Raw genomic sequence first — 14,331 nt, forward strand, 5'->3', positions numbered from 1 at the left:
GTGGATGTCCCCTTGTTATTTCTGCTGGAGAGCATGGTCTTAAACTTATCAATATACTTTTGTCACATGCTTTTTGAAACTGAGCTCAGCAGTGTCCATGTATTTTATTTCAAAAACTACTTTATACAGATTTTAGCTGTAGCAAAAGGAGAGGGTACAGAGTAATAGAAAAGTTATAGGCTTAACTTAGCAACTTTGGAAAACTCAGCAGTGGCCACAGAACTGGAAAAGGTCAGTTTTCATTCCAATCCCAAAGAAAGGCAATGCCAAAAAATGTTCAAACTACTGCACAATTGCACTCATCTCACATGCTAGCAAAGTAATGCTCAAAGTTCTCCAAGCCAGGCTTCAACAGCATGTGAACCGTGAACTTCCAGATGTTCAAGCTGGATTTAGAAAAGGTAGAGGAACCCAGAGATCAAATTGCCAACATACATTGGATTATCGAAAAAGCAAGAGAGTTCCAGAAAAACATATACTTCTGTTTTATTAACTACACCAAAGCCTTTGAATGTGTGGATCACAACAAACTGGAAAATTCTTAAAAGAGATGAGAACACCAGACCACCTTACCTGCCTCTTGAGAAATCTGTATGCAGGTCAAGAAGCAAGAGTTAGAACTGGACGTAGAACAACAGACTGGTTCCAAACAGGGAAAGGAATACATCAAGGCTGTATATTGTCACCCTGCTTATCTAACTTATATGCAGAGTATATCATGTGAAATACCGGGCTGGATGAAGCACAGGCTGGAATCAAGATTGCTGGGAGAAATATCAATAACTTCAGATATGCGGATGATACCACCCTTATATAAGGCAGAAAGCCAAGAGGAACTAAAGAGCCTCTTGATGAAAGTGAGAGAGGAGAGTGAAAAGTTGGCTTAAAACTCAACATTCAGAAAACTAAGATCATAGCATCCGGTCCCATCACTTCATGGCATAGATGGGGAAACAACGGAAACAGTGACAGACTTTATTTTGGGGGGCTCCAAAATCACTGCAGATGGTGATTGCCAACCATGGAATTAAAAGATGCTTGCTCCTTGGAAGAAAAGCTATGACCAACTTAGACGGCATATTAAAAAGCAGAGACATTACTTTGCTGACAAAGGGCCATCTAGTCAAAGCTATTGTTTTTCCAGTAATCATGTATGGATATGAGAGTTGGACTATAAAGCTGAGCACTGAAGAATTGATGCTTTTGAACTGCAGTCTTGGAGAAGACTCTTGAGAGTCACTTGGACTGCAAAGAGATCCAACCAGTCCATCCTAAAGGAGATCAGTCCTGAATATTCATTGGAAGGACTGATGCTGAAGCTGAAACTCCAATACTTTGGCCACCTGATTTAAAGAACTGACTCACTGGCCAAGACCCTGATGCTGGGAAAGATTGAGGGCAGGAGGAGAAGGGGACGACAAAGGATGAGATGGTTGGAAGGCATCATTGACTTGATGCACATGAGTTTGAGCAAGCTCCAGGAGTTGGTGATGGACAGGGAAACCTGGCGTGCTGCAATCCACGGGGTCGCAAAGAGTTGGACACGACTGAGCGACCGAACTGAACTGACTGATAGGCTTCACACTGGCTGAAACTGAAAAATACAGAAAACGGTGCTGGGACGAGGAAATGGGTGTTTTCTAAGGGCCTGGAACTAGTGCTGAGCACACTGTGTGCCAGACCCTAGTGCTTCTCTCAGAAGGTGCTCACCTGTATCCAGCTCTTTCCGCTGTTTTCAATGGTGCGGAGCAGACACTGGCCACCCGCACCTGAAAGAGGAAAACTGTCTCAATTTTTAATGGTATTATTTTTCTAATGTAATCATTTGAATCAACCATCAGCTGCTTTGCAGTATTTCTCTATTGGCCTATTAAGAGATGATACATCCTGTATGCTGTCGGCTTGTAACATAATTCTCACCATGAACCTGTGTTAAGTAAATTATTGGCAAAGACAGTCTCTGAAACAACGAGCAAACAATTTGCTGAAACAATTTATCTCAGGAGATAAGTTATTCTTAACAAAAGTTCAGTCATAATCATGCTTATCACTGAAGACTGTTTGGTCTGTTTCTGAACTTTATATAGATGAACTCTAACGGTGTTTATTCTTTTATGATACGCTTCTCCACTGAACACTGTATTTATGAGACTTATAATGTGTTAACTTGTAAAGCTTTTTTTGAGGCTGATGTACATTTTCCAAATTAGTAATTTCCTGTTTTCTTTTTTAGAAGTCATGTTTTTTTGAAGTAAATATGTATAAAAAATAAATGTACACACCATTAAACTACCATTTTGGGAATTCCCTGGTGATCTGGTGGTTAGAACTCTGCCCTTTGACTGATGAGGGTGTGGATTTGATCCCTGGTAGGGTCTAAGATCTCAATAAGCCACGTGGCATGATAAAAACAAAACAAAATTAAAAAACAACCCATTTTCTTGTGATAACCATAATGGAAAAGACTATAAAGAAAGAATGTATGTATGTGTGTAACTGAACTTCAATAAAAATTTTTAAGAAGGTTATCACTTTACCTCAGGTATCGATCTCATAGAAACGTACAGTTTTGCTAAGGATGCCTTCTCCCGGGACGCATTTGGGTCTGGCTGTCAGCGTGGAGGCAATGAGCAATCTCGACAGAAAGAGGGGCCAACAAGGCAGCTTTGTGTCACTACCCGCGGGTAAAACTGAGGGACTGGTCTTTCTAGGATGAACAGTTCACAGCAGATCCTGCCAGCCTGTGGACCTGTAACTTCCACAGCAAACTTAAACTTATCTGAAAAAGACTTGTATCTCATTGAAAGAGAGTAGTATTTGGATACAAAAGTCCTTGGTACAACAGAGCCAGATGTGACTCACATTAAAAAAAAAAAATTCACCCGTGTGTGACTCCTCTGGTGTTATCATAAATACATTCAAGCTGTATCACATGTTCTATTGAGAAGCGCTGTCACTCACCACCTCTCTCTGCAGACTGGCACCCCACCTGATTGCCTCGCACTCCGTCAGGACCATGATGGCACCAGAGGACCTAGCCCCTGTGGACCCGGCCTGTCATGAGGGCCCAGCAGTTCACTGCACTTGGAACTCCACGCTTTCTTTAAAGAGTGTATCCAAAACCCACCATGGGCTTAATTTTTCCTTCCACATTAAAAAATATAGCAAAAAGACCAAAACCTGAATAATAAAGTGAGAAATCAGGGAACTCTGTAACAACGGTGATTTTACACAAAAATGTATTTGAAGGATTCACTATATCCTGACACAACTCAGAAGGTAGTTCAGTTCAGTCGCTCAGTCGTGTCCGACTCTTTGCGACCCCATGAATCACAGCACACCAGGCCTCCCTGTGCATAAAATAAATCTATTAGTAGGAAGTTTCTAATCTTAAAATTACATTAAAATTTGATACTACAGTCATGTTCTTGAAAAAAAAAAAGGTGTGATCTCAATGAAACGGTGTCACTTAATGTCAGTGAAAGAGCACCTCTGAAAATTCTCTCCTCCATTAAGTTATAAGAAAACTGACAAAAATTCTCAAAAGCAACTTTTTCAAAACTCAATCATTTCCTAGAAAACACCATGTGCAAGGCCGTCTTGGACAGGACTCAGCTCTCTCACAGACTAAGAAGCCTTTTCCCAGGGGTGTTTGTTGAGATCATTACAAGCAACTGTATAATTCTGTGGCTGCCTGAGATGATGGACAACTGCTGGGACTAATTCAAAAGCTTAAAGGTAAATGAGATGCTCAGAGGGACTCTGAAAGCTGTCATATTCCTTGATGTCAGCCACACATGTCGCGGGGCTCAACGCATCCTCACGGAAGACCCGAGCACTCACCCATAGCTGAGCCTGAGGCTCTGTGTGGCAGGAAGTTCTTTTGGAAATGGCAAACTTGCTGTAAAGCACTTTCTCTAATTAGTAGTCAGCCAGCAGCACAACCTTGGGGCACCACCCTACCCCTCCTGAACATCTCGATTTCTTGACTGGATTGAACCTGTGTATGTGGGGGCCCGTATATGTTTCGGTGAAAGTATGTGTGTGTGAGAGAACATGAATGTGGCTGTTCATGGATGGACTTTAGATGAACAAAGACGGCTCAGAAACTGCAAAATGTCTGCATGCATATTTGCACTTTTTCATCAAGGGTCTGATGTTTTCATCAGATAGAGGAGTCAATTACTTAAAAAACAGTTATGAATGATTAATCAGACCAGATCTCTGGTAGGCCTTTTACAGTAGTGAAATCTAAGGAAAGATTTAGAAGCCACATACACACGTATGCATGCATGCACACATACACATATTTGCTATAAGTGAGTAGAGGCCTTTTAACATTGTCTACGTGTGTTTATTTTACAGAAGAAAGATGAAAGAAGGATAGTAGCCAGAAAGATAAAAATAATAAAATTAAACATACACAAGGGAATCACATAAAAGATTTGGAAATATATTCAAATAATTGCAAGCCTCTAATAAACATTATAAATTACTTCATATTGAATATTTTTTTTCTGTAGGTTTAATATATTATTTCTGTTCTAACCCCAAATTTTATTCATGAAAAATTAAGACCAACTTTAAGAAGCTTCAATATTCACTTTTATTATTTATAAAAAAAATTAAGGTATCAGAGTGCATATGGTGTACTGTGATCTTGGTTCTGCACATTTATTCACGTTGTTTACATGATTTCAACTGTAATAAACAAACCATATGGGTATCTTTACAATACCTGATACAGATTTAAGCTGTCTGGCACTTATACATGTATTATTAGTTCATTCTGATGCTCTGCACTTCAAGAGATATTAAGAATGATTGGCCTGAAAGAACTCCAAGATGAAGAGTGATTGAAGCAGATATGCTCCAGCATTTGCCACGCATTTATTTGTGCCGGTTTTATTTTTTCCCCTTAATTGAATGTAAACGTTTGCCAAAAAAAAATCTGGAAATGAAGTTCTGTTACTTTTTAGTCCAATAAATAATTTTAGCTACACGTAATGTAGCTTTTTTAAGGCCTTCATACAATTCAAAAAAATTAAAGTCAAGCATGTTAAAACCCTGTTCATTTATAAAATAAAAAATAGAATTTTACAGGTTTGCAGTTAAAAGTTACTGTTCAAATCCTCTCATGCATGTAAGAGCTGCAACCCAACTGAAAGTCCTTGGCGCTGGCACCCAGGGCACAGCCCGCTGCCAGCAATGTGAGGCATTAAGAAAACACCATGATGTCAGAGGTCTAGGTTTACATGTATTAAGCCACACGCCAGCAAATTCTCTGATAAATACACATCATTTTAATAATCAGTATTTGATAGCGGATGAAAACATGCATTAGACTAAAAATGCCACAGATTTGCTTTTAAATTCATTCACTATAAAACTTTCTTTTTTAAAATGTAAAGTCTTGGTTCCTATCTCAGAATACACAATAATCAGGAGGATACATGATGGGGAGCCAGTTTTCAGTAAAAGACGCACAATGGGTCCATCCAAGCAGCTTCATCAGCTGTAACAAAACACGAAAATAATAAAATGTACGTAAATACTATTTTAAAAATAGATGTTCCAAGCTCAGTATTTAGGGTAAATTCCGCGTTAAATATGTAGCAATAATAAAGAAGTAGCAAGTAGACCTTTCCTTCCATCCAATCCACCATCAACCCACCCACCAACCTTCCTTCCTACCTACCAGTGTTATTCATGACCAACTAATCAACCAACTTTCCTACCAACCAACCTGAAAGTTGCTCAGTCATGTCCGACTCTTTGCAACCCCATGGACTATACAGTCCATGGACTTTCCAGGCCAGAATACTGGAGTGGGCAGCCTTTCCCTTCTCCAGGGGCTCTTCCCAACCCAGGGATCGAACCCAGGTCTCCCGCATTGCAGGCGGGTTCTTTACCAACTGAGCCACCAGGGAAGCCCACCAACCAACCTCCCTGGTGATGATCATCATCCCGGGAGACTTCCCTGCTTCCCTCCCGTCTTCCTCCCCATCAACATGACTAGACCTGCTCCTTTCCTCCGTCCCACCCTAGTTTCCCTGCTCTGTCAGGAAAAAGCATTCAGCAAAGTCACTTCCCACTTTCAATAAACTTCTGTTCTGTTCAGGAAAGTCAAAAGCTATTGTACAGATGAATAAATAAGTAAATAATTAAGAATATATCCGGTATATAGTAAAAATAAAATTTGCTGTTAATACAGATTGGGAGGGGGTGGGTGTCAGCCACCCAGACAGGGGAAGCAGAGGGCGGATGTGAGATGTGGGATGTGGGACGGGGGACGTGGGACGTGTGACGTAGGACGTGTGACGTGTGACGTGGGATGGGGGACGTGGGACGAGACGTGGGACGTGAGACGTGGGACGTGCAACGTGTGTCGGGGGACGGGGGACGTGCGACGTGAGACGGGGGACGAGACGTGGGACGTGGGACGTGGGTGAGCTGCGGCTGGGGAGTGCGGCAGCAGCTGGACTCCACGGGCCTCACAAGCCATGGGGAATGTGGATCGTAGTCTGAATGTGAGGGGGCTTCACCCCGAGGGTGTGAAGCTGTCCTTTCCAGCTGTTGTGTGGAGAACAGACAGCCGGCGAGCGGATGGAGACAAGCTATGGAACGTGCCCTGATGAGCGAGTCTGGGAGGACGGATGGCTTCACAAGTACAAGGGCTCAGTTTACAGAGTCCGTGATGGGAAGACACTACCAACTGGTTCCAGCAAGAGCTCCCGCCACCTCCTCAAAGATCTGAAGACATGAACTGAGGTCTTACGGGGCTTCCCTGGTGGCTCAGAGGTAAACAATCCGCCTGCCAATGCGGGAGACGCGGGATGGATTCCTGATCTGGGAGCATCCCACCTGCCTCGAAGCAGCTAAGCCGGTGCGCGCCACCACCACCGAGCCTGTGCCCTAGAGCCTGGGAACTGCAACTGCTGAGGCCTGTGCGCCCTGGAGCCTCTGCTCTGCGACAGGAGGCGCCGCCATGATGAGAAGCCCGCTCAGCGCAACCAGAGAGGAGCCCTTACTGGCCGCAACTCGAGAACAATGAAGATTCCCGAAGTAATAAAAACATTTTTTTGAGAAAACAGAAAATTTTAAGATGTTTTCCAATCTGAACTGACTTGGTAAAGATACACAGGAGAGGTCTCAGAGTAAAGATAAGCTCTAGTTTAACTACCAAAAATGGCCACAGGTGAGTTTTTACTACCACCTGAAATACGAAGACCAGGCCCCTGGTCGCCTTTGGCGTGACCAGCTCTCCTCAACCATCGACTACCTTATTGGCATAAACTAATCATGTTTGTCCAAAGACAAGGCTGCTGCTGCTGCTAAGTCACTTCAGTCGTGTCCGACTCTGTGTGACCCCATAGACGGCAGCCCACCAGGCTCCCCCGTCCCTGGGATTCTCCAGGCAAGAACACTGGAGTGGGTTGCCATTTCCTTCTCCAATGTGTGAAAGTGAAACGTGAAACTGAAGTCGCTCAGTCATGTCTGACTCGTAGCGACCCCACGGACTGCAGCCTACCAGGCTCCTCCGTTCATGGGATTTTCTAGGCAAGAGTACTGGAGTGGCTTGCCATTGCCTTCTCCGAAAGACAAGGCTAGGCTGAAACAATTTCTTTGGAATTCACTAAGTTTTTACACTCAACATTTAACTTGCACAGAAAGCTCAAGTGTAGAACTTGCTTGCAATATAACACATGGTAAAATTAAAAAATGGCCTATCATTTTAAAATGACAAATCAAATCAAACAAACTCTAAAAAGTTCAAGCATTTTGGCTTTGAGCCAACATGTATTTAAAAGGAATTATTTGTTTCCTTCATAAAGGAAAACTGTCTTCTAACTACACAAAATCTGCAACACATTTTGCCTGTGTTGAAAACACTACAGGCTAAACAGGTTTTTTGGACAGAAGTGAAAAATGTTTAAAAAAAAAAAGTAAAGGGTTTACTATCTTTCATGCACTTATAGTGTAGTTCAGATCACGTTAATTAGACTAATAATGAAAAGTCATGATGAAATTGGTGTTATCCTATCTTTATCAGGAGGCTTTCTAACTATCTTGTCACTAAACAACACTGAAATGACACTCAACACAGTTGATTTAAATATCACTTACTTGAATACAATTTTTCCAGTTTTCTTTTGTTGGTTTTTCTTCTACAAGTTTGGTTGCAAATTTAAGGCCTCTCCCATACATTTTATTCACTAATGCATGCTTGTATGCAAATGTTAAAACCTATAATATAAAACAAGATACAGCTTATCTACAAAATAGTTTACAATTTAAGCGTATTGCTTTAATAATGAAAGAATTGAAGCATTAACAGAAATGTAATTTTTCAAATGAACATATCACATCAAGCCAATTTTTACAACTTTTTAAAAGAACAATCAGTGTCTTTAAAAGACCTGAGTATTGCACAGAACAGATACTTGATTGGGGTAAGACAGCTATTGTGATCAATCCTTAGCAGTCACTTGTAACCACTTGCTTTTTCCTGCCTCAGTAGCCCACGTTCTGTCAAGACCCTTCACTGTGACCCATCCATCTGGGTGGCCCTGCATGGCATGGCTGATGGCTTCATTCAGTGACACAAGCCCCTTCACCACAAGGCTGTAATCCATAAAAGGGGTTTATATGTGATAGTCTCCACTTTTAGAATGTGGAGAATGTCCTCAAAGAAAGGAATCCCATTCACATTTATTTGTATTCTAGAGTCAAGCAAAGGGTTCAATGATCATTGCTATACACACAGTAAACAGGCAGGTAACAAAAGGCAGAAGTGGCCCTGAATAACAAAAGCACTGTGGCAAGAAGGGAATTGCCTGTAACAATTTTACCATGATGCTCATCACGGTAAAAGGGTTTAGCCACTGGCTGTTGGATCAGGTTCTTACTAATCTTTCCCCAGCAGCAAGTGCAATGTCTGGCACACGGCAGACATGTGGTAACTGCTGTAGTAACAGTGAATATTGCTGACGCCCATCCAGGCTCTCAACACTCACTCCTGAGAGCCTGAGGGAGCCCACAGCCCACATCAGAAGCCAGCCACCTGCCTCAGCTCGCACGGTCAGCGCCGCAGGGGCAGGCCTGGTTCAAGCTCCAGGCGCTGATTTCAGATTTAATTTCTTAACCTCTGGGGCTGACTCCTTCAGTCTCCAGAACATAACTGAGTTCCTTCTCCAACCGCACTTCTGTATTCAGGTGGAAAAACATGGTGGACAGGAAGAATTTTCTACTTCCATCCAGAGGTCGTTACTACTAATTACTATAGCTGTTCTTAAAAACAAGCATCTGTCTGCTTAAAACAAACAAACAAAAATCAACAGCACACCCAAGAGTTTGTGCTGGCTAAGAAGCATTCCACTGACTTCATTTCCTTTATATCCAAGAAAAAGGTAGGCTGACAGTTACCTGCAGTTACATAGTCTCTACCATAAGAATTACAGCTGAGCACCAGAGGGGATTTAAAATGCTTCTATAATGAAAATCCAAAAAGCTCATCCAGGTTACTTTTTCTAAAACTAGGTTTTAAAAAAACTGGTCAGCTATAAATTGAGGTAATAACTACTCAGCAGTTAGAGCCTGGAGGGAAATAACAAACACCTAAACTAACCAGAATACCCTTGCCTCCAACCCTGACAAGTGAGCATGCGGATAGGTGTGGGAGGCAGAAGACAGCTCCCAGGTGCCTCAGTTTGGGCTCCCACGTAAACAGTGTGACCCGAGCCTCCAACTCAATATACACCCTCCAGCTCTTTCCAAACTGGCGTGGCCACTGGTCACCATGCACACAGACCAAACAACGGTCAAGTGGTTTTCAAAGCTGGGAAGCCAGGGGCACACCTCGCTGGGGCCACGGCTTCTTCAGAGCCCAGCTCAAATTCCGGCCATGTACCCTGTCCACTCTGGTCAGCCCGCTGGGCCCGAAAGGGGCCTGGGACGTACCCCCAAGAGCTGGGCCGAAACAGAAAGCACAAAGGGTACCTTATTGTCAAAAAGATCAGTCCATTTGGTCGTCTCCCAGAAGGTCTCCGTCAGAGAGTCCAGGGTGCTCTCTCCTTCCTCCTCTCGCCCCTCTGAGTCACTGGACACGGCACCATCTTGATCCTGGGCCTGGAGAAGGTGGTCGGCCAGGGCGCAGCCTTTCCGGCAAAGCGCATCTACCAGCGTCGACTTCTGCTTGTCCATGTCACTGCACACCAAGCCCAGAACAGTCCACAGGTCAGTGACACGGCTTTAAGAGCACAGCCTTATCTGAGATTAAACTCATGCACCCTTTGCCTGAGGTTTACAATGCAGAAATATCATACAGCCCTGGTCAGATGCTTACTGGTACGACACATGAGCCATGTATTCACACGCACGGATTACGTGAGTTAGGATCACTGTACTTGGTTGAAACAGCATGCCTTACGCAACAGAGGGGAAAGAGTGCTGGGCTCTAAATTCTGTCAGCTACAGAAGTCTTAGAACAGCATCTTCTAAGTGTTTAGGTGCCTCGTAAATACGACTTATTACATATTTCTGTAGTCGTGAACTTCCGTACATGCGCAGAAATGCAACGCTTACTCTGAATGTGCCAGCAAGTGTTCTTTAGTATTTTCACGTATTAATTAATCTATACTCAGAATAATTCTTCGAGTAAGCGACCACCAGTCGGCCCCCGTTTTCCATAGGAGGGAGCTGAGGCACAGAGAAATCATGCAGTCTGTTCAAGGCCCCAGTCAGGAAGTGGCAGGGCCAGGACTCAGCCCCGCGGTTGGTCCCGCAACTGCTGCTGTCCTTCCCGAGGACCCCTGCTTTCCAGGCAGGCATCTCTGTTTCTGGATGTATTCCAAGTGCCCAGAATAATGCCTGGCACGGAACACTCAATAAACCGTTACGGAATGAAATGCACTAACAGCCTACACTGTGGAACAGCGTGCACTTCAGAAAACTTATTTGAGGCAACCTGTCCAACTTGTGTGCAAACGAGGATTAGAGTGCGGAGAAGACGACCAGGAGGCACTCAGAGACGGGACGGACAAGCTGTCTCATGGTAAGGAGGGCTCTGAAGGATGCAGAGTGACACGTGCCCCATAGGAAATCCACAGGGACTATCAGGTCAGCAGTAATCAGTACAACGAAAATGAGAAGGGAGAACCCCCCAAACAACGCAGTAACCTGCTACAACCTAAGTTACCCACCTTCATACATTTGCAATGCAGATGAAATTATGCCTAAAAGATGCCTAAGAGTTTATCAGCAAAGAGTTTCAAAGTTTTAAGAGAGCCCACTCTTACTCTTTTCACGGAGACGTTTCCGGGGACCTGACGTGCTTGGTCACTTTGGACTTGAGAACAGAAGGACGGATGGGCTTGGGACAACTATGCAGCTTTTTATTTAATGGGGTCCCCTCACCCCCCCAACCTTGCAGATGCTGGGCAGCATCTGAAACATCTCAGGAGTACTTCACTTGTGCTCACAGTAACCCCAGGGGTCAGGCACAGGCACTGCACCCACTCTGTGAAGAAGGGGGGCCATGGAACAAGAAGGGGAAGGCAGGGAGAGGTCTGGACATCTGGTTGCCCGTGGCATCCTGACTGACTGTGCCCACTGCCCCGAGAAGGGCTGGAGGACGCAGAGGGTGGAGGCCAGGGTTGAGGGAGGGTGTGCTCGACAAGCCGGACCTGGGTTACATCACCTGTAAGACGCCCTGCTATTTCCACATTCTCTGATCCAACAGCCCAGATTCCATATATCTGGAATATTCTTTTCTTTCCCTCTTCCGAGAACTGACCTGCTCAGATTAAATACCTATCATTCCATGAGGTTTTTCCCTTCTTGAAAAATATAAGTCAGCTCTCCTTCCCATAAGTCTTCACAATTTAAAATACTTCTCTCAGTCACATTCTATCTCACCATTTTATCTTCTATACTAGACAGTATATTTTCTAATAGCAGAGACTGTCTGGTTCATTTTTTTTTTTTAACATTCCTCTCAAGGGTGTCCCAAACAGTGTTTGTTCAATAAACATCTGAATCAAATTTAGTTAGGGACTGATCAAGGTGGTAATAGATACATTTGAGGAAGCAACTTCAATTAGACACTTTAGTGGCCAGAATAAATTGCAATTTAAATTTAATTAAAACAGTATTATATCACCTAAAAAAATTAGAATTTTTAAGATTACAAAATGGCTGTCTTACAATTGTTGACACAAGTGACTTAAGTGAAAAAGCAATTTTGCATGGAAATGAGAAATTAATGCTCCTAGGAATCCCTTGTATATAATTGGTGGCTACACTGTCCACTATTATTATTTTTTTAAACACCAAAAACATTTTGTATTGGGATATGTCAATTCCACTATAATTATTAACCATAACATAGCAATGTTTCAAGAAGGCTCTGTGGAAGGATGCTGACAGTGGCCAACCACCTATTTTGCAAACATTTTATTCTGCTTGAAAACTGTTGCTTGTCAGATTCATAAGACCTATATCATCAGTATGAATGATGTAATGCTAAGAGTTCTAACAGTTTACCATCAAGCATTTTGTATTAAAAAAAAAAAAATCCTGTCTGCAGCAGGCGGAATCTTTCAAGGAAATGACCGTCCTTTCAGGCAGTCTGCACAGTTTCCGTTTATTAGTTATAGCAACTCTAAAACTCACTGGAAAAGACTCTGATGCTGGGGAAGGTTGGGGGTGGGAGGAGAAGGGGACGACGGAGAATGAGATGGCTGGATGGCATCACCGACTCTGTGGACATGAGTTTGAGTGTACTCTGGGAGTTGGTGATGGACAGGGAGGCCTGGCGTGCTGTGATTCATGGGGTCGCGGAGAGTCGGACACGACTGAGCGACTGAACTGAACTGAACTGAAGAGAAGGTGGGAATTTCTACCCTTGTCAGTTAAGGATCCTGGGGTTGGAAATGAACCCAGGCGACAGAGGAAGAAGTGATCCTGGACGATCCATCAGGAGATGACGGCAGGAGCTCATGAAGGGTGGACTGTCACAGCAGCACGTGGAAACACTCTCACATGGAAGGAAACTAATAAATGCACAAATCTGGCTTCACTTGTTTTACATATCACACTAAGGTTTATTAAGGCTAAATCACAATCCCCCTTCTCAAGTATTACTGTCAACCCAGTTTCATAACACTGAGGTTGCTAGGTAATAGTTTTAAGCTAATTTTCTTATCATTTTATTAAGTGTTACAATGCTATTATTGGTCAAAAAATAATTGAAAACTTAGTTTTATAGGCTGCTATGAGCATCTCCATATGTCCAGGTCACACAAACCCCCAAATGGCTGGACTGCATGATCACAGTCACTCTAATATCTCCACCACGACAGCACCTGATGGTGGAGAAAGCCAATGATGTTGCTTTTTCTTAAATGACTAGAGAAAACTACCACCAAATATTTAAGGATGGAGTATCCCCAACTTGATAACTCCAACGATAAAGATATAAACAAATACCAGAAAAGGAGGATATTTTCAATAACCAAAAAAAGTAACTAAGAAATGAGATGCAAGAAAGAGTATTTACTGGTTAGGTACTTTTTTATAATAGCTGCATCGGGCCTGGGGTCAGTCTTCATCGCAATATAAACTGCTAGGGCTGTTTGATCTATATGAGAAATTACAGCATTTGCAGCTTCAACAATTTCATTCAGTCTTTTCATTCGTTCCTGAGGAGGAAAGAAAAGAAGAAATAAGAAAAAGGAAGTATCTGCGAGCAGCCTGACTGTGAGGAGTGACAATTGCGGTGGTGTAAGAGCAGGCAGGCTATGCAGGCCAGGGGCCAGGTGCTACCTCCCAGTGTGACCATCAGCATCTCTAGAGAACCTGAGCACAGACGGGAAATAGCTACCCCGACACTCCCTGCCAGCACTAAAAGGCAAGACTAAGCCAGAGACCAAGTTCATAGAGACATAAGCTGTTTTCTACAAGGCAACCCTTTTCCCGGGTAGCAACCCTTTTCCCGGGTATCTTATCAAGACTTTAGAAATGTGATTGGCTATGTTACCCTAGTTGAACACCACATGAAAAAGGAGTAAGAAAAGCACTAGCTGATGAAACAAATTCTTGGTTGATTTACTACTGAAATCTCAAAAATGAGAGAAAGCAGGACTAGAAACCCGAGTCTCACTTTGGGGACTGCAGTGTGGCGGCCCCAGGAATCTGCTCCCCTCGGTACCTTCTGGCTCACACTCAACCCTTCAGGACTCTGAGCTGATCAGGGCTATAAGCACCGTCTACAGCCATGGCTCCCAGTGGGAGCCAGTCCAGTCAAGACAGCTGGGAGCTAGGACAATAGTT

At 43.3% G+C, this 14,331-nt stretch overlaps 1 protein-coding gene across 3 annotated transcripts in view; it reads right to left on the bottom strand.

Moving 5' to 3' along the window:
- Positions 1–4,582: 4,582 nt before the first annotated feature.
- The window catches only part of TPP2 (tripeptidyl peptidase 2), a 62,491-nt gene continuing 52,742 nt past the window's right edge, over positions 4,583–14,331 (bottom strand). For 2 of the 3 annotated variants that reach the window (XM_088842626.1, XM_088842625.1), the window contains 4 exons: positions 13,570–13,700; positions 10,000–10,207; positions 8,128–8,247; positions 4,583–5,515 (listed from right to left, as the gene is read on the bottom strand). In XM_088842626.1, coding sequence (XP_088698752.1) covers positions 5,426–5,515; positions 8,128–8,247; positions 10,000–10,207; positions 13,570–13,700 — 549 coding nt within the window. In that variant the 3' untranslated portion in view covers positions 4,583–5,425. Of the gene's footprint in view, positions 5,516–8,127; positions 8,248–9,999; positions 10,208–13,558; positions 13,701–14,331 lie in introns of those variants that run through there. The other variant, XM_088842627.1, reaches the window with a different exon arrangement.

Source organism: Moschus berezovskii, chromosome 13 (assembly GCF_049115385.1).
Source record: "Moschus berezovskii isolate FMDL1 chromosome 13, NW_MosBer_1.0, whole genome shotgun sequence".
In the NCBI taxonomy this organism is placed as follows: Eukaryota; Metazoa; Chordata; class Mammalia; order Artiodactyla; family Moschidae; genus Moschus; species Moschus berezovskii.